Source organism: Mus musculus, chromosome 8, assembly GCF_000001635.26.
Source record: "Mus musculus strain C57BL/6J chromosome 8, GRCm38.p6 C57BL/6J".
Classification (NCBI taxonomy): domain Eukaryota; kingdom Metazoa; phylum Chordata; class Mammalia; order Rodentia; family Muridae; genus Mus; species Mus musculus.
In genome coordinates this window covers 126,576,968-126,598,321 of record NC_000074.6, presented here as the reverse complement: position 1 = coordinate 126,598,321, position 21,354 = coordinate 126,576,968, and the positions used below count along the sequence as shown (strand labels likewise).

Genomic DNA, 21,354 nt, shown 5'->3' with positions numbered 1-21,354 from the left:
CTGGGCTTTTAATACATTCAAACGTTGTCCACCCGTCTTCCTACGGCTTATCTTTCAAAGGACTCCAGCCAGTGTGTTAACTATACACAAAAACCATAGCCAGCTAAGAACACTCCTTCCAGTTCCCTTTCTAAAAGCCAGTAGAGGGGGGCCCTGGCTCCAAGGCTACTGAATCTCTTCCAGGTCTCCTGAATTTTTCCTTGCAGATAGAATAAGGGTATGGCCTCAGTCTCTCCTTTATCTGCTTTCCCTACACACACACACACACACACACACACACACACACACACACATACACACACAACCACTTTTTGCTTGAATCTTGAAATTCCAACATGCCTCTAGTTAACATACATCCAGACCCCAGTTTTGCTCTAGATGGGGACCTGTATGGATAGAGACACATGCTGATGGCAGCAGCTCAGCTTCTAAAACCTCCGTGCTCTGATCTGGCCTGGTTCTTAGATGCTCCACACTCAACTGCTTTCCTAATACTAAAAATCCCCGTGGACAATGGAGGGTAGCTTCGAGGAGGTTCATCAGAGGGGAAGCACTTGAAAAATCTGTGAGATCACCCCCAACAAATGTCATTGTTTAGAAGAAAGGCCCTTGAACCCGTTCTAGAAGGTTCGTCTCTGTTGTCGTAGTTACAGTTTGTGGAAATGTATTCATATTAACAAGCTTGTCTGGTTTTATATGCCCTCTCCCCCCAATCCCCGCCTCCCCATTGCTCACTTTCTTGCCAGTCAGCAAGGTGGGCAGTGCCACCCACAGAAATGCAAATGACATGTGAGGAATTATTTTCTCCTTCATGGAAGCTGAGGTCAGAGGTGAGAAGACCTTACTATGGCTTTTTTTTTTAAACATCATTTTCGTTAGACAGAGAGAGACAGACAGAGAGACAGAGAGAGAGAGACGAGAGACAGACAGAGAGAGACAGACAGACAGACAGACAGAGAGAATGCAAACTTGAGTGCAGGCACATTTTAGGAGGTAAGAGTCAAACCTCAGTTATCCACCCTTGCCTTCCATCTTGTTTGAGATGGGGTCTTTTGTCCTTTCTTGTTTAGTACCTCAGGTAGCTGGTCCTTGCGCGTCTGGGGAGTTCTATCTCTGAACACTGAAATTATGGCCACACAGTAGTTGGCTTACATGGATTCTGGTGATTCTAGTTCAACCCCTCAGGCTTGTGGAGCAAGTGCTTAGCCACTGTGCCTGTTCCCCTCGTCCTCAGGATGACTGTCACTTAAGGCTGCCCCGTACGGAGGGGGAGCCATTAATCCATGGAGTTCACAAATTTAGGATGCCATGGTATAAAGCATCCATAATTCCGCTGGGGTCCTGAAGGCAGAACTCCACATGGGTGATCTTGTAGCACCCTATCCTATAGTCTGTGGGCACAGGGCTTCCTGCATGCCTGGGGCTCACCTCCGCTGCAGTGAGGCCTGGGGAGGAGAGTCACAGATCTGATGTTCATGTCCAATGTTGTGGTTATAGACTGAGATCTGTTTTGGCCCACAGACTTAAGCATTAGAATCCCTTCCCATCCCCCTACACAGATTTGTATTTAAAAGGAGAGATCTTTGGAATTAAAGTCAGGAAAACTGTTGCTCGTCTAGTCTCCACAGACCCCCTCCCTGTAGAGTATTTCCTTCAGTTCTTAAGACAAATCACAAGTTTCCCGTGTCCTGAATAAGCGCCAGCCTCAACCCACAGCATCTGCCTGCCTGTCCACTAAGGAATGCACACACAGATGCTGCAGCCAATCCTGTAACCTTGACTCTTGGACAGCCAAGCTCATCCTCACTCTCTTCTGGGAGGACCCGGAGCCTTAAGCAAGAGGGCAGTCTACGTGACTAAAACATACCAACTTCCTCTTTCATAAGTCGTCACATGGTGAGCTACAATTACAATTCCTGCCTTGTCTGTGCGAATTGCAGACGCATTGCCTCACCCTAGAAACCCCGCTCCTGTGTGTGGAGGAGGCAGGCTGTAACTCCAGCAGCAGCCGCTTTGGACAGGATCCAGCTCCAGTCTGCAGCGGGAGGGAGGGTAGTGGGTGGAAGACAGAAACAAAGCTATGTTTACTTAGCATACATCGATTAAAAAAAAAAAAAAAAAAAAAAAAAACCGGCTCCGGAGTTACATGAAAGGCCAGGCATCATGAAAGGCTGTTGATACAGTATAAGGGTTTGCTGCCCTGGATCCAGGACCTACCTTAACCCCCTGGAGCCGGGTTGCTTTTTATGAAGGACAGCCCAGATCTAAAATAGCCTTTCCATTTTCCAGCAGGCAGGCATCTGGAGGGGGTGGAGGGAGGCTCCCCCCCCCCGCCCCCCCTGCGCACAGCTCTAACAGCTCAGTTTCAACATGAAGCCAGTGTGAAATACAAAGGAAATGCCGGTCTTTTGGAGAAGCTCCACTTCGCATTTCTCAAGGCAGACATTGTATGTACCTCGGCAATTCTATTTTGGGTTGTAGTGGCGGCTTTCCCTGGAGAGGGCATTGTGGGCTGCTGGCAGGTGGACCGAGTACAATCAGGCCAGGCTTTCAAGGGAGGTTCTGCTTTGTTTTAATGTTTCTGTGTCTGCCTAGTGGGCCATCTCTCAGGGCACTGAGATGACTCTGCAGTCAGGGCAGCTTCATCTCCTCCACTCAGGTTCTGCACGGTCAAAATCACGTGCTCAGATGAGTGACACAGGGTCTTGGAAGAGAGTGACCAGACTGACAGGTCCTGGAGCAGGTGCCCAAACCAGCTGGCACCAGCTGCTTCTGGGAATGGATCCGGGTAGGCCCCATTCCAGGCTTGGAGAGGGTGAGGCAGGCTTGTGACTGGAAGGGGAGCTGGGGAGGCCCTTGACACAGATGTACCTTCTCTGGAAAGCCCCGAGAGAGACGTTCAAGGTTAGCCTGTGGACGCCCTTGGCATCTGGCGCTAAGCTTTCTGTGCCACCTCCAACAGGTTTATTCTTGTGCTCTAAACAGCTCTCTGGGCTGCTTCTCTGTGGGGCGTGTTTCCTCTTGTGGCTATTCTTTGAAGCAACCTGGCATTTTTCAATAGCAGCCACCGGAGAAAAAAAGGTCAGCAGATTTTTCCCCCCTCCCTTTCCACCTTCCAATCCAGTTGTAGGAAAGCTAATGTACTTAGTACCCTGCTCTTCCCACACTTAACCAGCCCATTCCAATCTTGGGGAGAGAGGTGGACCTGCGTTGTTCACCACAAAAGCAAAAGCGGCTCTTACTCAGAGTAGTAGGTCTCAAATCAGAGCCTGACTGACCGACCACTGACAGCACACACCAGTCCCTGCTCCCTACCAAAGTGTACAATTCGGTGTTCCGTCCACTCTGGGCAGCCCTCACTGCCCAGCGTGGAAGGGAACAACGAAGCGATGCTGCCAGGCGCGTCTGTGCCCACTGGGCTAAGCCGGATGGTACAACAGACAGCCAAGTCCACCCGCCAGCGCACGCCCTAGGCGCAAAGGGGACAGCGCGCGCCCAGAGTTGGCCACTCGAAGTTCGGCCCCGCGGAGGCGGTGGGGCAGGGCCTACTAGCCAGAGACCGGGGGCGGGTCCTGAGCCGTGACGCGGTGCGCTGCAGAGCCCAGATCCCTGGAATGTGCACTAGCTCGGCGCGGCCCCAGGGCCCGCGGCGCTGGGCACGTCTTATGTGGAGTTTGCGCAGTGGCAGCGTCCCTTGCCCACGTCACGCGCTCGCTGCACAGACCTACATAAGACGCTGGGCGGCGGCGCCTGAGGAGCCTCGGGCCTGTGCGTCCTCCTTTCAGTGCACGCGCAAAAGAGGCCGGGCCTGCCTGAGCACTAAGTTTTTGTAAAACTTAAAGGGGCAGCGGCAGTGTGTAGTTGCTTCCTCGACCAAAACAGGGCAGAGTGTTGATAGCGTGCGCGCGCCCAGCTGAAGCCAAGTGAGACGCTAACAAGGAAAAGTCCAAAGTGCGCCTCGCTATGCTCCAAATTCCATGCTCAGGAGGCTGCCAGTAACCAAGTGATAAAGTGGCATTGCATGTAAAATAAAACAGTTTGCACGATTTAATCGAAAGAACAGGGCCATGGGTTGGAGCATCCTGGCTGGGTAGGCGGGGTGACACGGGACTCTTGGGGACGCGAGCTGCACACCTGCGGCGCTAGGGCCGCGTGAACTGGTCTGCGCCTCAGTCCCGGCGCGCACGCGATCGAGAAACGGAAGAATCCAGGGTGGCGCGCGAGAGAGCGCAGAGGGAGGGAGGGAGGGAAGGAGGGCGGGCGCACGGGGCCGCGCGCGCCAGGGAGGGAGGGGGCCGCGCAGGCGCCGTGCAGAGCTGTCGAAGAATCAAGTCTGTAGAAGTGGAGCGGCCGCGGCGGTAGCAGCAGCAACAGCGGCGGCGCAGGAGCTGAGGCGCAGTGGGTGCTGTGCAGCGGCCGCGCCGGGGCCCGGGACCGAGCTGCACGCCGCCGCGCGCGGCATGCCCCGCCGCTCGGGCTGAGCTGCCCCGGCGGCTGCCCCGCGTCCCCCGTACCTCGCGCGGCTCTGCGCCCCGGGCGCCAGCGCGACCTGCTGCGCTCGCGGCCCGTCTTTGCCCCGGTCTGGAGGCCCCAGCCCGCGGCCCCGGCCGAGCCGCCGCCCCCGCGCGCGCCGCGCCGCCCCGCCGCCCGTGGGGACCTGCAGGCGCGCCCCGCCGCGCGCCCGCCGCCCCTCGTGCCCCGGGGGCGCCGCGCGGGCGCCGCGCCGGCCCGGGCTCTGCCGCCGCCGCCTCCTCGCCTGCGGCCGCCGCCGCCGCTAGTCGCGCAGACGCGGGCTTGGGCCGGCCGGCGCGCGCGCGCGGGATCCACGGGGGGCGGCGGCGTCCCCTCACCCGGCTCCTCCTGCGGCGCGGCGGGCTGTGCGGACATGGCCGCGGCGGTGGCGGTGGCGGCCGCCTCTCGGCGCCAGTCGTGCTATCTGTGTGACCTGCCCCGCATGCCCTGGGCCATGATCTGGGACTTCACGGAGCCCGTGTGCCGCGGCTGCGTCAACTACGAGGGAGCCGACCGCGTGGAGTTCGTCATCGAGACGGCCCGCCAGCTGAAGCGTGCTCACGGCTGCTTCCCGGAGGGCCGCTCCCCGACCGGTGCACAGCCCGCAGCCGCCAAGCCACCGCCACTGTCGGCCAAGGACCTACTGCTGCAGCCGCCGCCGCAGCTGGGCCACGCGGGCGCCGAGGCCGCGCGCGCTCAGGCTATGGAGCGCTACCCGCTGGCGCCGGATCGTGCCCCGCGCCTGGCCTCCGACTTCAGCACGCGTGCGGGTGCAGGCCTCCCACAGTCGGCCGCGCAGCAGTCCGCGCCGGCGAACGGCATCCTGGTGCCCAACGGGTTCTCCAAACTGGAGGAGCCGCCGGAGCTGAATCGCCAGAGCCCGAACCCTCGGCGTGCACACGCCGTTCCGCCCACTCTGGTGCCTCTGGTCAACGGTTCTGCCGCGCTGGGGTTGAGCGGCCGTGCTGCGGCCACACTGGCCGCGGTGAGCGGAACACCGGGCCTGGGAGCTCAGCCCGCCGAGTTGGGCACCCACAAACGCCCGGCGTCTGTGTCGAGCGCGGCGGCGGAGCACGAGGCGCGCGAGCCGAGCAAGGAGAAGGCGCAGCCCGCGCACCGGAGTCCGGCCGACAGCTTATCCAGCGCGGCCGGGGCCAGCGAGCTGAGCGCCGAGGGTGCAGGCAAAGGCCGCGCGCCCGGGGAGCAGGACTGGGCCAGCAGGCCTAAGACGGTGCGGGACACGCTCCTGGCGCTGCACCAGCACGGCCACTCGGGGCCCTTCGAGAGCAAGTTCAAGAAGGAGCCGGCTCTGACTGCAGCAGGCAGGTTGTTGGGTTTCGAGGCCAACGGGGCCAACGGGTCTAAAGCAGGTAGGGGCGACTGCGGGGCGAGGGGAGAAGGGATGGAGGGCGTGGGGTTAGAGGCAGCGTTTGAGCGCCCGCCCACCCGTGTGTGTGTGTGTGTGTGTGTGTGTGTGCGCGCGCGCGCGTGCGTGTGTGCGCGTGGGTGGGTGGGTGGGTGGGTGGGTGGTAGGGATCCATTCTTCCATGCACAGTTTTGCCTTAATCCAGAAACAACAAACAGCCAACTTCCTGGTCGGCCCGGGGCTGAACCAGAGCTTAGTGGCAACGTGGTCCCTCTGCTGAACCAGCACAACAGGGATGAGTCAGAACGGGTTGATAGGCAGCGACACGGGGTTTTCCTTTCCCAGCACATTCTTGGATGGAAGCGTGAGGGCAGCAGTCACCCTTTAACCTGTCTGCTAAATGCAGTCACATGAGCTGGTCTGGGGTTGGAGCCTTTCAGGCAGGATCCCATGACTTGGCTTACCTTGGAGGTGGTGTGCAGGCTCAGAGCCCTTTATTAGGGGAAATGTTTGAAGCTGCGTGCAGAACTATGTGTGTTTTTGAAGATGAGAGCTGTCTCTTTGGGGGTACGTTAAAGTTAATCTTCCTTTTCTTCCATACCTGTCTCTTTCCAGTTGCAAGGACAGCAAGGAAAAGGAAGCCTTCCCCAGAACCGGAAGGGGAAGTCGGGCCCCCTAAGATCAATGGTGAGACACAGCCTTGGCTGTCCACTTCCACAGAAGGGCTCAAGATCCCCATCACCCCTACATCCTCTTTTGTGTCTCCACCACCCCCTACTGCCTCTCCTCATTCCAACCGGACCACACCGCCTGAAGCGGCCCAGAATGGCCAGTCCCCAATGGCAGCCCTGATTTTAGTAGCAGACAATGCCGGGGGCAGTCACGCCTCAAAAGATGCCACCCAGGTTCACTCCACCACCAGGAGGAACAGCAGCAGCCCGCCCTCTCCCTCCTCTATGAACCAAAGAAGGCTTGGCCCCAGAGAGGTGGGGGGCCAGGCCACCGGCAGCACCGGAGGACTGGAGCCGGTGCACCCTGCCAGCCTCCCAGACTCCTCTCTGGCAGCCAGCGCCCCCCTGTGCTGCACCCTCTGCCACGAGCGGCTGGAGGATACTCACTTTGTGCAGTGCCCGTCTGTCCCTTCGCACAAGTTCTGTTTCCCTTGCTCCAGACAAAGCATTAAACAGCAGGGCGCTAGCGGAGAGGTCTATTGCCCAAGTGGAGAGAAGTGTCCTCTGGTGGGCTCCAATGTCCCCTGGGCCTTCATGCAAGGAGAGATTGCTACCATCCTCGCCGGAGATGTGAAAGTGAAGAAGGAGAGAGACTCGTGACTTTCTGCGTTCAGAAAAGCCCATGGTTACCCTTAACTCAAACTTGTTGAACTGTATATAGATCTCCATACATATATATATATATATAAATATAAATATATATATCCAAGACAAGGGAAATGTAGACTTCATAACATGGCTGTATAATTTTGATTTTTTTTGAATACATTGTGTTTCTATATTTTTTTTGACGACAAAAGGTATGTACTTTAAGGCATTTTCTTCTTTTGTTAACGTTGTTAGGCTGTCTGTGTTTGACTCTTTGGGTGACAGTTGCTGTTCTTTGTAGGCTGCGACTTGGCTGCTTTTGTTTTTTTTTGTTTTATTTTGTTTTTTGTTTTTTTTTTGTTTGTTTGTTTTTAAAGAGCACTTGGCAAACAAATGCTTCTAGCTGTATTTGTATGCACTTATTTTAAAAAAGAAAAAAAGCCAAATACATTTTTTTCTGACATTGTAAGATTGCCTTACTGTCTGTCATTTCTCCTCGCTGGCCTCTCTCAGGCTGGAGGCCAGTTGGTGGAGGAGAAAGGAAGTGAGTGGAAGGGGGACACCTGTCACAAGGGCATTCCCCGTCCCCCAGGAAATGTCACCCACCTTTCCGAGGGAGGGAAAATGGGGTTTGAATCTTGTCAACGGTTCAGCTCTTGCAATACTGGTCGTCAGAGGTGCTGCTGAAAGGTTATTTGCAACATTGTGTGTTCAGGGTTTGTTTTGTTTTGTTTTTTAATGGAAGGCAAGCTAGCTGATGTTTGCTCTGCCCACGTGACCGGTTGTAAGCTTTCAGTGCTGCGTGCTCCTCCTCCTCGGTGGCCCCACCGGTGGTTCCAGCTGTAGAAGTAGTTGTCAGGGTGGTGTGGAAATCAGGTGGCTTTCCTGCTGACCAGCCTGGCTCTGAGGTGCTCCTTAAGTGTTGCAGGCCCCGGGTGAACTTGTGGGATTCGTGTTTTCTTCTGTTCTGGTGTGTTTGGTCTACGTGTTCAGTTCTTGCCTGCGTGCTGTCCCCCTTGTGACGAGTGCTTACTGCAGTGTGCACGTTGATAGTCACAGCCTTGGATGCTGCCAGGAGGACCTGTGGGCACTGTCAGTGGTGGGCCCAGTGTGGGTAGAGGAAGCCTGCAGTTTTTCCTTAGGTGTGTCTGAAATACTAAGAGAATAATACTGTTCTGAAAAAAAAATGAGAGAGAACCTAGTGAGAATACTTACATGAAGGGTTTTTACATAAGCAAGCCCCACCTCTAACTATTTTTAGAAGCCTCTTGTAAACTAATTTCTTTTGGTCACTATTTTGCCTTAGTGAAGTGATTGTTTTTAATGTAAACAACATCAGGTCATTAGCTACCAGTAGTGGTGCCCTTAGTGATGCTGGTTTTGTGGGTTTTTTTTTTTTCTTCTTCTTTGTGCTTTTTTTTGGTTTAATGTCAACAGGAACACTACCCTCTCAACCCTGACTTGAGGTGTTTGTAACTTGGCCTTGTCGGCTCAATCATGGCTTCTAAGTCTACTATGGTTTGTGTGTTGTTCACAGCCTGGCTTCTATTTTAATTTGAAAATAGAGATTATCACCAGCTTGACATCATTTCTAGTTACTTAGTTCTTGGTTTTGTTTTTTGTTTTGTTTTTAGTTTTTGTTTTTAACCTTTTTTTTTTTTCTTTAGTAGTCAAGTTACTAACACTTGACACTGAAGCAAATACAGTATTTCTTGTCTGGTTTTTCTTGAGTGCACCTCGGCCTCTGTTATCTTGTTACCAGTTGTGGTGTTACAGCCGGGCTTGCATGATTAGACCAGTTGATCCTAACTGTGACTCAGGTCCGACAGGTCTCTCTCTGAGGCAGATGTACACACACACACACACACACACACACACACAAAGCAGAGTCAGTTTCACCTGCCCATAAAGACATTTGTGAAGGGCTCAACTATTATGGTCTGTACTATAAATGTGTTTCTAAGCACTTTATTATAAACTGGAATTTGGCCTCATAGATGTTACAACTAGATTAGTCATTTGACCTAATTTGCTGTGGCTGTCTGTAATCTCAGCACAGATAAGGTCTCCAAAAAAACCAAGAATAAAGAACCATCCTGCTGAACAGAAGTCTGTCCAGCAGCAGAAACGGCCACCTGTGGTTTTTCTCTCTCTACTAGTAGCAAGGCCAGATCTGACCTGTTTAAAAGGGGCCGTAGTTTGAGATTAAGGGTGGACTTCAGAAGGCTTGAAGCTAAAGTGTTGTCCTGGAGTGGGGCGGGGCAGGGTCGGGGGAGTCTTTCTCTGGCCTACTCTGAAACCGGTCACACGGGGCCCTCGGTTGATCTTTTCTTGTCCTTGATGACACTGTGGATGTAGTCCACAGCTGGGTAGAGATGTCAGGTTCCCAACACTGCTTCTGCTGTGACTTTGATATGCTCAGAATAGTGGGGGGGGATGGGGTGGTCGGTCAGGTTTTTGTTTTTTTTTCTTTTAACAGTTTATAGAATTTAACAGATAGAGTTAGTGTCTTTCATGTGGCCTCACTCTGGAGTTAATGAGAACATACACGTGGTTTACAGCTTTTCTATATACCTTTCCCTGGCCACCAGGTGTTTTGAAAGTGTGCCACCTTTCAAACTTTGCTTTATTTTTTTTTTAAGTCGAAGGTGATAATTTTTCTATATCTGATGAAACTCAATGTCTACTGAAATAAGTGTAATCTGAGCTATCAACGGTATATTTTAAACCCACGCTATGGAGATATCACCTGCATTCTGTCATTTGTCAGATTTACAGTACTTTTTTTTTCTTTTAGCATTAAATAAAAATAAAATTGGGAGCACTGAATGTTTTCCAAGACCTTTTTTTTAAAAAAAAATTTTTTTTAAAAAATCAAACTCAGGGCGGCTGTTGTGGCGATCGCTAGACTGAAGGGTGTATGTATGGGGTTGGGGTTTTCAGGACAAGTGAGATAGGAGACTTGTAGTCAAGGGGGGAAGGGCAGATGGGGAGGGGCACAGATAGGATCAGAGCAGAGGTCATCTGGGAAGTACTTGTTTGCTTTGCAAGCTGGTAGCAGAGCCACTCTGCAAGAATTGGGTTGGAAAGAGCAGATGGCCGCCGGGACACTGAGGTGCCTGTCCTGTCCTGAATCTGCTCTTTGAAAAGTTTTGTGATAGTCGACATCTTGGGCCATAGACAAGTACTCTCTTGGTGGGAGTGGGGTCTACATTTGGGAAAGCTGTGGAGTGAGGTGTAGTAGAGCCACCGGAGGGGGCTTACTTAGGTGTGAATCCCCACTGTCTAACTGGCAGTTGTCACCACATAGCAGGGGATTCCTGCAGGGTACACTTTTTTCTTGATCTCTTGGCCTGTGGTAGGGAAGGCTCCTGGGATAGTGAGCTGTGAAATTTTGGAAGAGTTCAAGGCTAGAAATATACAGTATGTATTAAGATGACATCAACAGCATCTTTGGGAGGAGGGGTGGTCCTGTGACTTGTATGGGGAGGCTATCCCATATATATTTAGTTTTTTCATCAGCAATAAATGACTTTTTCATTTAATAACAAGAAATAGGCTAAACTTAGCTTTGGGTTTCTTGGAAATGCTAGATTTATTTATTTATTTATTTAATTTTGGTGACACAATAACTCTTCCAGAAGTCGCTTTAAAAAAAAATCTTTAAGTGCCTTGCAAAGATAAAGTTAAGTAGACTAGGTTCTTGTTGTGGGGAGGAAAGGGTTAAAAAAATTGGGGAATCCTAGTTTTGAGACAAGTCTTCCACTGCTCCACGTGACTTATAGATCATCTTGTTTGATGAGTGAAATGCCCACCTTCCTGATTACGTATGGAATCTTCTAGCAGAATGTTTGGGCAGGCTACCATTGGTCTGGGGTCACCCTCATCTGCCTGCCTTCTGTTCATAGGAGGCTAGAAGACATGTTTCTCTTTGGTCACAGACAGTGAATGCAATCATACTTATTTCATCTCCTAGGGTTCTAGATGCAGCCTGAGTTTTAACTCCTTGAGGGCTTCTGCTTAGACCCGTACTACCAGAATTAAGTAGGCTGTAGACACAGAAATGCAAAGTTCCCAGACTATCAGTCATGCTGGTCCCTCCTTCCTGTTTTCTGGGGGCAGCCTGCGTCTTCACCAGAATGCCCTTCTGGTGAAGGCACACACACACACACAACACACAACTGTGTAGCTTATAGATTATGTAAGAAGAGACTGGAAGTTGGAGATGATTGGGTGTATGGATTAGCGCTGGATATGTCTGAGTTCCCAGCTAAGTACTGACCAGGGGTATCACACTACCCCTGGTGATCATTATTACGACTGCACAGTAGTACATCCGAGGCGGAATGCTTGCCTAACATGCATGAGGCCTTGGGTTCAGTTCCCAGGACTGAAACACCTCAGCCGGTCTAACTCAGCAGTGTCACCTGCCCCCATGCCAGGTGTATTTGACACCACTTACCTTTGATTTATTTCAAAAGTATTACAGCTCTTTTTAAAAAATTACAAAATTGTGTTTGTAGGGTTTGTATGTCTGGTGTGTTTAAATCACAACATGGTACCCTCTTGGTTGGACTTCAATATAAAACATTCCATGCAACGAGAAAGGTATTTTAGGGGGAAAGTACCATAGAGACGTAACTTTTTAATTATTTGGACATGGTATCATAACGACTATTTGGGTTTTTTTGTTGTTTGTTTGTGAGACAGTCTCATTGCACATAGCCTGGAACCTGCTTTGTAGACCAGGCTGGCCTCAACTCAGAAGTGGTCTGCTGCCTCCAGCTTCCTGAATTCTGGGACTAAAGGCACTTGATACCACACCTGGTTTAAAAAAAAAAAAAAAAAAAAAAAGTGACCTTTTATTTTTAATGAAAAAGCCAGTAGAATGACTGTTGGCATGGTGTAAGTTTTTTCTATGACAACACCTTAAATGTGTCTGGGGGAAAGTAAGAGGCTGGCCCTCTATAATGTACACTGGCTCAAAAATCAAAAAACATCCTTTGATTTACCCCCAAAACATTAGAAACTCCTCTAAGATAGGTTAGATCCAGAGACCAAGATGACAGGATTCCCAGTGAGAATTCAGAGAGCATCAGGTACTGGCTGGCCTTTGAATGGGGCTGTAGAACTGGGCTGGTAAAATACGCAGTGCACCCTGCACGGTGAGCTAACACATCCTGTGTAGGGTGACACCACCACATTTGAATATTTCTAAATATAGTGTACATTTTGTGCAGAATAACTTGTTACATAATCTGGAGATCTTAACCACTCTTACTTAGCAATTAGTGATTCTAAGGAAGTCATCAGTATCATTAGCAGTTCAGATGCTCACCAGGGGAACGGGGACGGGGCACAGATGAGTCAAGCTTTGCTGGATGAGCGTGGAGGCAAGACAGATATTTAGGTCACTGCAGATTTCTCTGCCACTTAGTAAACATCTTTCCTGCCGCAGCACAGCGTCTTCCGAACTGTGTGTGTGTGTGTGTGTGTGTGGTGGCGGTGTCTCCAGGAAAACAAAACAGAAACAGCATTTTCAGCACAGCTAAGGGCCTCCATTTATTTTAATGTTGGTTGGTTTTGTTTTCTGTAGCCCTTGCTGCCCTGGAACTCTATTGTAGGAAAGACTGTCCTCGAACTCCTGGAGATCCAGCCTGTGCCTCCCACGTGCTGGGATTAAAGGTGTGCACGACCACCTCCCAGCTTTTGTTGTTTCTTTTTTAAATGAGACACAAGTTATGTTCTCTTATAATTTTTAAGTATGCTATCAAGAGATCTGCAGAACACAGGAAGGGCTATTGGGATCCACCTGAGTTATAACCTTATAGCCATCCATCTTGGATTGAGTTGCTACTGGGAAAAGGTTGCTGGGAGTTGCTGGGGGTTGAGGGAGCGTTCCACCCAGGCTGTTACCCCATTTTGTTATTTGTGCTGCCAACAGCAATTCAATTAGCCGTTTTGGGCGATAAAAGATAAAGATTTATTGTACCCCATATACAACTGAAATCAGAATTTCACAGGCAGGTCACAGTCGTTAGGGACTGTTCTAATAAGCACCATATGGGTGTCTGTACCATTCTTTTAACAACCCCAAGCAGGCACCTCAAGCTACAGCCACTTGTGAGGTTAGGGTCAAAGCCACTGGGTAGAACCCTTTTCTTGGCCAAGGGCACAGTGGACAGGTTGGTCCACAGAGGCTCCCCTACCTACCATGAGTGTGGGAAATAAGAGTAGAGGCTAACTCCACACACGAGAGAATGGAGTGTCCTAGAATTTATAAACCGAGCCACAGCAGCCTTCTGACCCAGGAACTCAAGACGGGCATGCGCACAATGCATGCATTGTGCAGCGCACACAAGGGCCATGCTTTGGCTGAGCATCAAAGCGGCTGCGTCCTGTTGCATCTGCGCACAATCGCGGAGCCCGGGTTGCATCGGGCGGGGTCAGGCTGGGGCTCTTCCTTTTCCCCTTTTAACTTTGCGTGGCAGTTTGGGAGCAAGGAGTGTTTTAAAAAGAAGCCTCCGGTCCAGCCAACCCCAGTCGCTTTTACAGAAAGAAGTGAGTCAGGCCCACGAGGAACACATGGAATTGAACTCGCCTCGTGGAGGGGGCTTCCACTCCCTCTCATACATGACCGCAGATAGGCACGTGGAGGCTCCGGTGTGCCCACTGCGCGCGCGCCCTACCCTGTCCTACTCTGTTCCTGCTCCACGAGCCTCCACCACGTCCCACGCGCTCTCAGCTCCACTCTGTACCCCCACGCCCCGCCCCACTCCGCGGTCCTCGCCCCAATCCACGGACCGCTTCCCCACTAGGCAGTCCCCTCTCCGTCCCGTGCGTCCCGCCCCACTGCACGGGCGGCGCCCCGCGCCAGCTGCGGCGCTAAAATTAGCGTCCCGCGCGTGAGTTGGCGCCCGCAGGAATGCGCGCGCAGGCTGGAGCTGCGCGTGCTGCACCAAATAAAGTCAAAGGCTTGTCTGGCGAGGGGGGGGCGCTGGCGCCTGGGGCCCCGAGGGTCACACGCGGCTGCTTTAGTCGCCAGCGTGTGCTGGGGGAGGGGGGGAGGTTGGGGGAAGGAGGGGGATTTGTGAAGTTTACAGAAGCCTCCGGACAAAAGCTGCCCAAATGTCACTCCGTTTTTGGAAACCATCATTCCGGGGGTGAGGGTGGGGGTGGGGGGCGAGGGGGGTTAGGGCTGTAGCTATAATAAGCCAAATGTTTCATGCTGATGCTGTAAACATACGTGTCAAAAGGACGTCCGTGTGAGCAGAGAGCATACCCATGCTGGACCATGTTCAAAGTGCAATTGGGAAGCAATCCTCAGGACACAGTCCACGCGGGAGCTCCCAAGTCTGATCAGGCGCTCGATCAGCTGGCTGTCCAGTCGGGCATAAATAATGTAGAAACAATTTAAGGCCAGAGAGCGCGTTTAAGGTGCTACCCAGTTAACTTCACATTTTTCTGAATTATTCAGTTTAACGCTCTGCAGTACTGGGGTGGGGGTTGGGGGGAGAGAGAAACAAAAATAAGCTCCGTGTTATTTTATTTATTTATTTTTTTTTAATTCTCTGTCGAGTGTGGTGGCTAATGCCTGGAATCCCAGCACTGTGGAGGCAGAAGGGTCTTAAGTTCAAGACCAACCTGCCCTACATAGCGCATTCCTGTCTCAGAAGGAATACAGTGTGTGTGTGTGTGTGTGTTTGTGTGTGTGTGTGTGTGTGTGTGTGTGTGTGTGTGTGTGTGTGATGACATTTCTCTCTCAGCAGTCTTGGAGCAGATTGTGCCTATCCTGGGGAGATAGGGACCTCCCTCATTCAGGCCTTAGTGACAGCTTGCCATTGCTTCAACAGCGATTGCAGCACATGGATGGGACACTGAAGAGGTTTGTGTGTCTAGAATCCTACTCACAACCTGCCTGGAGACTTGGCTCGCACCTTGAGAGGCAATTGTGATGGAAATCAAAGGCACACTGAGCACACAAGGCTTCCTGGTTCAAACTTCTGAGAGAAAGTTCCTGTTCTTTCCCTGTGGCTGTGTGTCTACAGCCAGAGGCTGTTCTCATGGAGACACAAGAGAGTTCTGTGCTGAGACCTGAAGTTTTAAGTTCCATTAGGAACGCACCTCTCTGCCTATGCTTCACACAGCAGTTGCCACACACAGGGCTGGGGAATCTTCCTAGACTATGAGCATCTCATGGCATCATGTACACTTAGTTGTCTTAATGATTAAAACAACAAAACAACGAGTATTCACCCCATAGAGGAGCTAAGAATCAGGCAGTCTCTGTGACAGGGTTCTGATCTGAAAAGGCACTAGGTGTGTGGCAACAGGGTGCTTGCTGGGTTACACCAAATAAATATTTTCCGTTATTATGTGAACGTGGGTAACAAGGAGTCCCTCTGAAACACTGGAGAGCAGGGCGCCCCCTGCTGTGCTCACTCCTGGAGAGCAGGGTTCTACAGGGCACCTCCTGCTGGGGACCAAAGGCTGATTTTCATTGGGTATCAATACTCTACCCTGTGCAGGCTTTCTTATTTCATCAGTGACCTTAGAGAATAAATGGCGCCATTGGAAATAAAATAAAAATACGATCTGCAAATAGAAGAGGTGAATACTTTCTAAAAATAATCCGTTCAGAGGTATTCATGGACAGTCTCTTGAGCATATCATTAGGCCCACAAAGCAGCTTGACATTGACCCACCTGTGACTTTGGAAGCAAGGACTGCATTTGTGTGGTTGTGGGGGGTGGAGGATTTTAAATATATTTTCTAAAAGCATTAACAAAAAAAAATAAATGGAGGGGGCAGGAATTAAAGAACTCCTTCATTAGGTTAACTTCAATGGAGATGTTCTATGTGTAAAATTTCATTTTATTTTCTGATGAACCATATATCTGTGCCCTAGAGCCAGTGGATCCAAAAAAATAAAAATAAATAAATAATAAATAAAAAGTAAAAGCCATGGAAGCCATGAAGAGTTGGTCAACCACAACTTTGTAGCTTGAGAAGGAACTTAGTCAAGGGGTGAGCAGCAAACCAAGCCATCCAGTTAGCCCCAGGGGGTTTCTCTTGTGGTGTCTGCTGAGGTTGTGGACCATTGGGGTGAGGTTGGGACTCTCCAAGGCCCAGAGGAATCCCAGACATTGCAGTAGGAAAGAGATGGCACGTGTAAGAATGGTGACTGGAGAGAAAGCTTCCACCAGACCCCCACCTGCCCACTGTGATTCGTGTCTTCACTGATTGGTTTCCCTGGGTTTCCCTGTATGCATGTGCCTCCTGGTAAGGAACGGGGACTGGGAGGCGTGACTCAGTTGTTAAAGTGTTTGCCGTGAAAGTATGAAGACCCAGGTTTGGATCTCAAGAGTGCCCATGCAAAGAGCTGGGTACGCAGTGTAACCTCTGCAAAAAGGCTTGAAACTCTGTACTGAGAGGCAGGCTCATTGGCCAACCATCCTAGCTAATCATTGCACTTCATGTTCGGGGAGAGATCTTGACTCAAAAGTAATGTGGAGAGCAATAGAGGGCACAGAACATTGACCTTTTGATTCCACACACATAGACAGGGACAAGTGAACTTTCGTATACATATGCACACATATACCTATGCACACATATGCACACATATACATACGCACACACATATACTTATGCACACATATACCTATACACACATATACATATACACACATATACATATGCACACATATATGCGTACCCATGTTTTACACACACACACACACAAAGAATATGGGCTAGGGTCTGATGGCTTAAACTTAAATGGTACCTCCCTCTCTAAACTTTTGTGTTTAGTCTTCTGAGAAACTGGTTAGGGATGGGATGGCTTACCTCTTGGTCTTATAGAGGGATTAACAGACAAAGTTAAGTAGTACACATTCCATGATGCTTAACGCTTAGTGACTTGAGATATGTCCCTTATGACTAGATCAGGTAGGTGCAAAGAGAAAGTGTCTTCGGTTTGTTTGCAGAAATGACTGCTACCCTGCTACCTATCTGGCTGCCTTCCCATCCTGGTTTCACTCCTTTCTGCCCACATTTCTCTCTGGTTGTTTCATCCAGTATCAAGTGTTCGAACCATATTTGCATACAGACTTCCTACAAAACATCTCTAGATTCAACTTCCCCTTTAGGTACCAGCCAGGCTGTGCCAAGCGGCTTGCTCACCAAATTCAGTGAGCTGTCCAGTTGGTTTTTTTTAAACCCATTGTGCTAGATAGATCCAAAATCAAGCTCCTGTTCTCATGCCTGTCTCATTACCTCTGTTTTCCCAATCTTCATGCAAGTCGAGGTCGCCTTCCCATTGCTTGGGCCATAAGCCTGGAAGTGACCTGATCAGGGTTTTATCATAATTATCCAATCAGTCAGCACATCCTTGTTCGGGAGGGACACATATTCAACAACTAGGCATGGTGGCACGCACCTGTAATCCTGGTTCTTGGGAGGATCAGAAGTTCAAGGTCACCCTCAGCAATATGGCTAGTTCCAGACCAGCCTGGGCTACATGAGACCCTGTCTCAAATAAGTAGGAAGAAGACAACATGTTGGAGACTTACCTGGTGGAGCCACTACCGTGCCTCGTGTAGAATATCTCAGATGCTTCAGGGTCCTTCTTCCAGGTTCTGCCCATGTCCTCTGAAGCTTAGTCTCAAACTTGGCAGATGGATGACCCTCTAAAGTGTGGGTCTGGGGAATGGAGTGAAGGCACAACAGCAAAGAGGCTGCCCTTTCAGAAGACTAGGGTTTGATTTTCAGTGCCCAACTCGGGGCTCACAACCACCTGTAACTCCAGTTCCTGGGTGCTCTGGTGCCCTCTTCTGATCTCTATGGGCATTGCACACAGGTGATACACAGACATCCAAGCAAAACACCCACACATTTAAAAAAAAAAAACAACAAAACCAGATAGAGCTGTCTCTTGTGAGACTATGCTGGGGCCTAGCAAACACAGAAGTGGATGCTCACAGTCAGCTATTGGATGGATCACAGGGCCCTCAATGGAGGAGCTAGAGAAAGTACCCAAGGAGCTATAGGGGGAACAACAATATGAACTAACCAGTACCCCCCTGGAGCTCGTGTCTCTAGCTGCATATGAATCAGAAAATGGCCTAGTCGGCCATCAGTGGAAAGAGAGGCCCATTGGTCGTGCAAACTTTATATGCCTCAGTACAGGGGAATGACAGGGCCAAGAAGTGGGAGTGGGTGGGTGGGGGAGTGGGTGGGGGAGCGTGTGGGGGACTTTTGGGATAGCATTGGAAATGTAAATGAAATAAATACCCAATTTTAAAAAAAAGAAAAAAACAACAAAAAGCCTTTAATTTTCTCTTAACATAAGTCTGCTCTCTGATCTTCTTTCTCCCTTACTAAAATCCCTCTGGTGTCCTTTTAAAAAAGCAAAAAACAAAAAACAAAACTCCTTTAGTGTCAAATGCAAAGGTTTGCAAGGTTCTGCTACGTCCCAGGCACAGTTGGTGTCCTTGCTCATTCTATTTTGGCAACGTGGCTTCCTTGTTCCTCAGATTTCCAAGCATGCTCCTACCTCAGGATCTCTGTGTGTGATCTCTCCTCGGAATACTTGTTTCTGTTTAGTTCATAGTTGTTTTTTAAATTAGTTTGAGATAGGCTCTCACATATTCCAGGCTGGCCCTGAGCTCCCTATGTAGCCAAGGATGACCTTAAACTTTGATCCTCCTGTCTTCTCTTCCCGTGCTGGGATGAGAAACATGTACCACCACACCCAGATTATGGAGTACCGAGGGTGGAACCCAGAGCCTCACACATCATAGACAGCATTCTGTCAACCAAGAAACACCTGGTTCTGAAGGGATGAAAAGCCAAGACGGGCAGCCTCGCCAGTTTGGCCTCTTTGTGCCTCAGGTATAGAGGGACTAGTGATGGCAGCCCAGTATAGCAGCAATCGTGAACATGAACCGTGAGCCACAAAGTAAGGAAAACACGCTATTTTATTGTTATTTAACTTGGTGTTACCCTTCCAGGCTTTGTTTCAGGGATTAAATTGGGACTCCTCATTATATGTAAGTTATAACACAGAGACCAGTATCAGGACGACATCCTTGAGTAGTTCTCCTCTGACCTGATGGTGCTTCCAAACGCTAATGGGACCCAGAAGACACAGAGTTTTCTGGGATCTGGTCCTCATGGTTCAGCTCATGGAAGTCATTGGGTCCTGTGTCTTTAGCACCCTGCAGGATCTCTGCCATGAGATCCACAGCAGGAGCCAGGAGCTCAAAGGTCAAAGGAGAGGCTGCAGAAGACCTGCCACAGTGACCTAGTGTCCTTCACTCTTGGGCCTATGGGAAGTCCAAGCACAACAAAGTAATGAGAAGGAAGAGAAGGCCTGGCAGTGAATAGTGGTGCCCTAATTCAGCTGTGCTCGGGGCTTTCACAGGGCTCTCCAGCTGCTGTGTGGTCCCTTATAAATATCTTTGTCAGATGTCATAGAGACACTAGGGAGATGGTCTACCCCCCATCAGGAGAGAACATGAAAGGCATGAGTAGCTAGAGGAGGACACACTAAACTCTCTCCGCCCTATGGAGGCTCCCACTCATCGGTCCCCAGACCAGTCCAGGCATGAAAAAGGACTCGTGCTGCCGGACACCCAGGGTCACCCTGTGCCACTGAGTTCCCCTGTGACTTAAGTCTCCCTCTCTACCCAGGAAGGATCATTGCTCTTGAAAAGTTTCTAGAAGGCTCTCTGGTAGCCTGTTGCAAGACAACAGGCTCTGCCTCAGCTTGCCAGAATCCCATCCGGTTTCCCCGCCACCTTCAGGCCTCCTTTAGAATTGGAGATTCTTATCCTAATCACTGGTCCTGAGGTGAGGGCTCTTCTGCCTGCCCTAGACTCCCTGTCCAAAGGACACATTCTCTTACCTCAGTATCACCTCTGAAATCACTGTCCCAGTGCCCGTTCCCATCCTAGTGAACAAATATGGCATTACAGTGTCAACTGGCATTCTCAAGTTAAAGGGAAGTAACATGTCTGCATAGGGAGTTATCATTCATTATTGTTTTAAAAAGTTTATTTTTCTTTTATGTGTACGGGTGCTGTGCCGATGATGAGTCTGTGCTGGGAATTGAACTCAAGTCCCCTGGAGGAGCGGCTAACATTCTAACTGCTGAGCTATCTCTCCAGCCCTTATTACAGTTTTCTGAGACAGCGTCTCAGTATGGAGCCCAACTCACTATTTAATCCAGGCTGGCTTTACACTCAGGGCAATTCTACTGCCTTAGTCCCACAAGTGCTTGGATAATAGGCGTGAGCCACCTTGCCTGGATCTCCTCCCCCTGCCTGCACCCCCACCTGGGAGAATGAGGGTGCTCTCAGCACGTGTGTATGTGGAAGTTAAAGGACAGTTTGCAGGAACCGGTTCTCTCCTTATGCCACGTGTGTTCCAAGGACTGGCCTCAGGGGCCTTCATCCATGACACATCTCATGGGCCCTTTTATATTTTTAAATATTTAAGTGTGTGTGTGTGTGTGTGTGTGTGTGTGTGTGTGTCCCAAGGAGGCCAGAGGTGGGAACTGAATCCCCTGGAGTTACCAGATGTGGGTGCTGGGAACCAAACTCTCGAAGGAAACCAGTCCTCAATTGCCGAGTCATCTCTTCAGCTCCAGGATCTTCCATTTTTTATTTTGAAATGTTTGGGGGATTTTCAAGTCAAGGTTTTGCAGCTCAAACTGGCCTTGGACACAGGACTTCCTAGTGTAAGTGCTCTAACTACAGGCAAGGACCTGCACCTGGTGAGCGATATATCTTAAAGTCCCAACTTGCACAGGGATGGGAAGATGGATCGGCAGGTAAGAGTGCTTGCTGCCTAAGCAGGAGGCCCTGAATTCAAACCCGAGACGCGTATGTATAAAGTCAGGCATGGATGGCTGCATGTCCATTTGTAACCACAAGGCTATGAGGGCATACATGGGGAATTGGTGGGGCTTGCTGGCTGCCAGCTCAAGTCCAAGTTTAGAGAGAGGCGGTCTCAAGGGACTAGTGGGTGAGAGAATGAGACACTTAACGTGCTTCTCTGCCCTCCGTATGTGCACATGGAGAAGCCCTTACACACATACAAGGGGGAAGTGGGGAGGAGGAGTCCACAACCTATACACTGAGTGATACACTG

General features: G+C 50.4%; 1 protein-coding gene and 1 long non-coding RNA gene across 2 annotated transcripts; both read left to right on the top strand.

Moving 5' to 3' along the window:
• Positions 1-2,153: 2,153 nt before the first annotated feature.
• Positions 2,154-4,057, top strand: Gm31546. Its single transcript, XR_388210.1, has 2 exons — positions 2,154-2,447; positions 2,660-4,057. It is a non-coding gene; the product is annotated as a predicted gene, 31546 (long non-coding RNA).
• Positions 4,058-4,335: 278 nt separating this feature from the next.
• Irf2bp2 (interferon regulatory factor 2 binding protein 2) lies at positions 4,336-10,026 on the top strand. The gene is made up of 2 exons (NM_001164598.2): positions 4,336-5,882; positions 6,494-10,026. Exons 1-2 carry the CDS (start codon positions 4,886-4,888, stop codon positions 7,207-7,209), a joined length of 1,713 nt encoding a protein of 570 aa, NP_001158070.1. The 5' UTR covers positions 4,336-4,885; the 3' UTR covers positions 7,210-10,026.
• Positions 10,027-21,354: the final 11,328 nt, after the last annotated feature.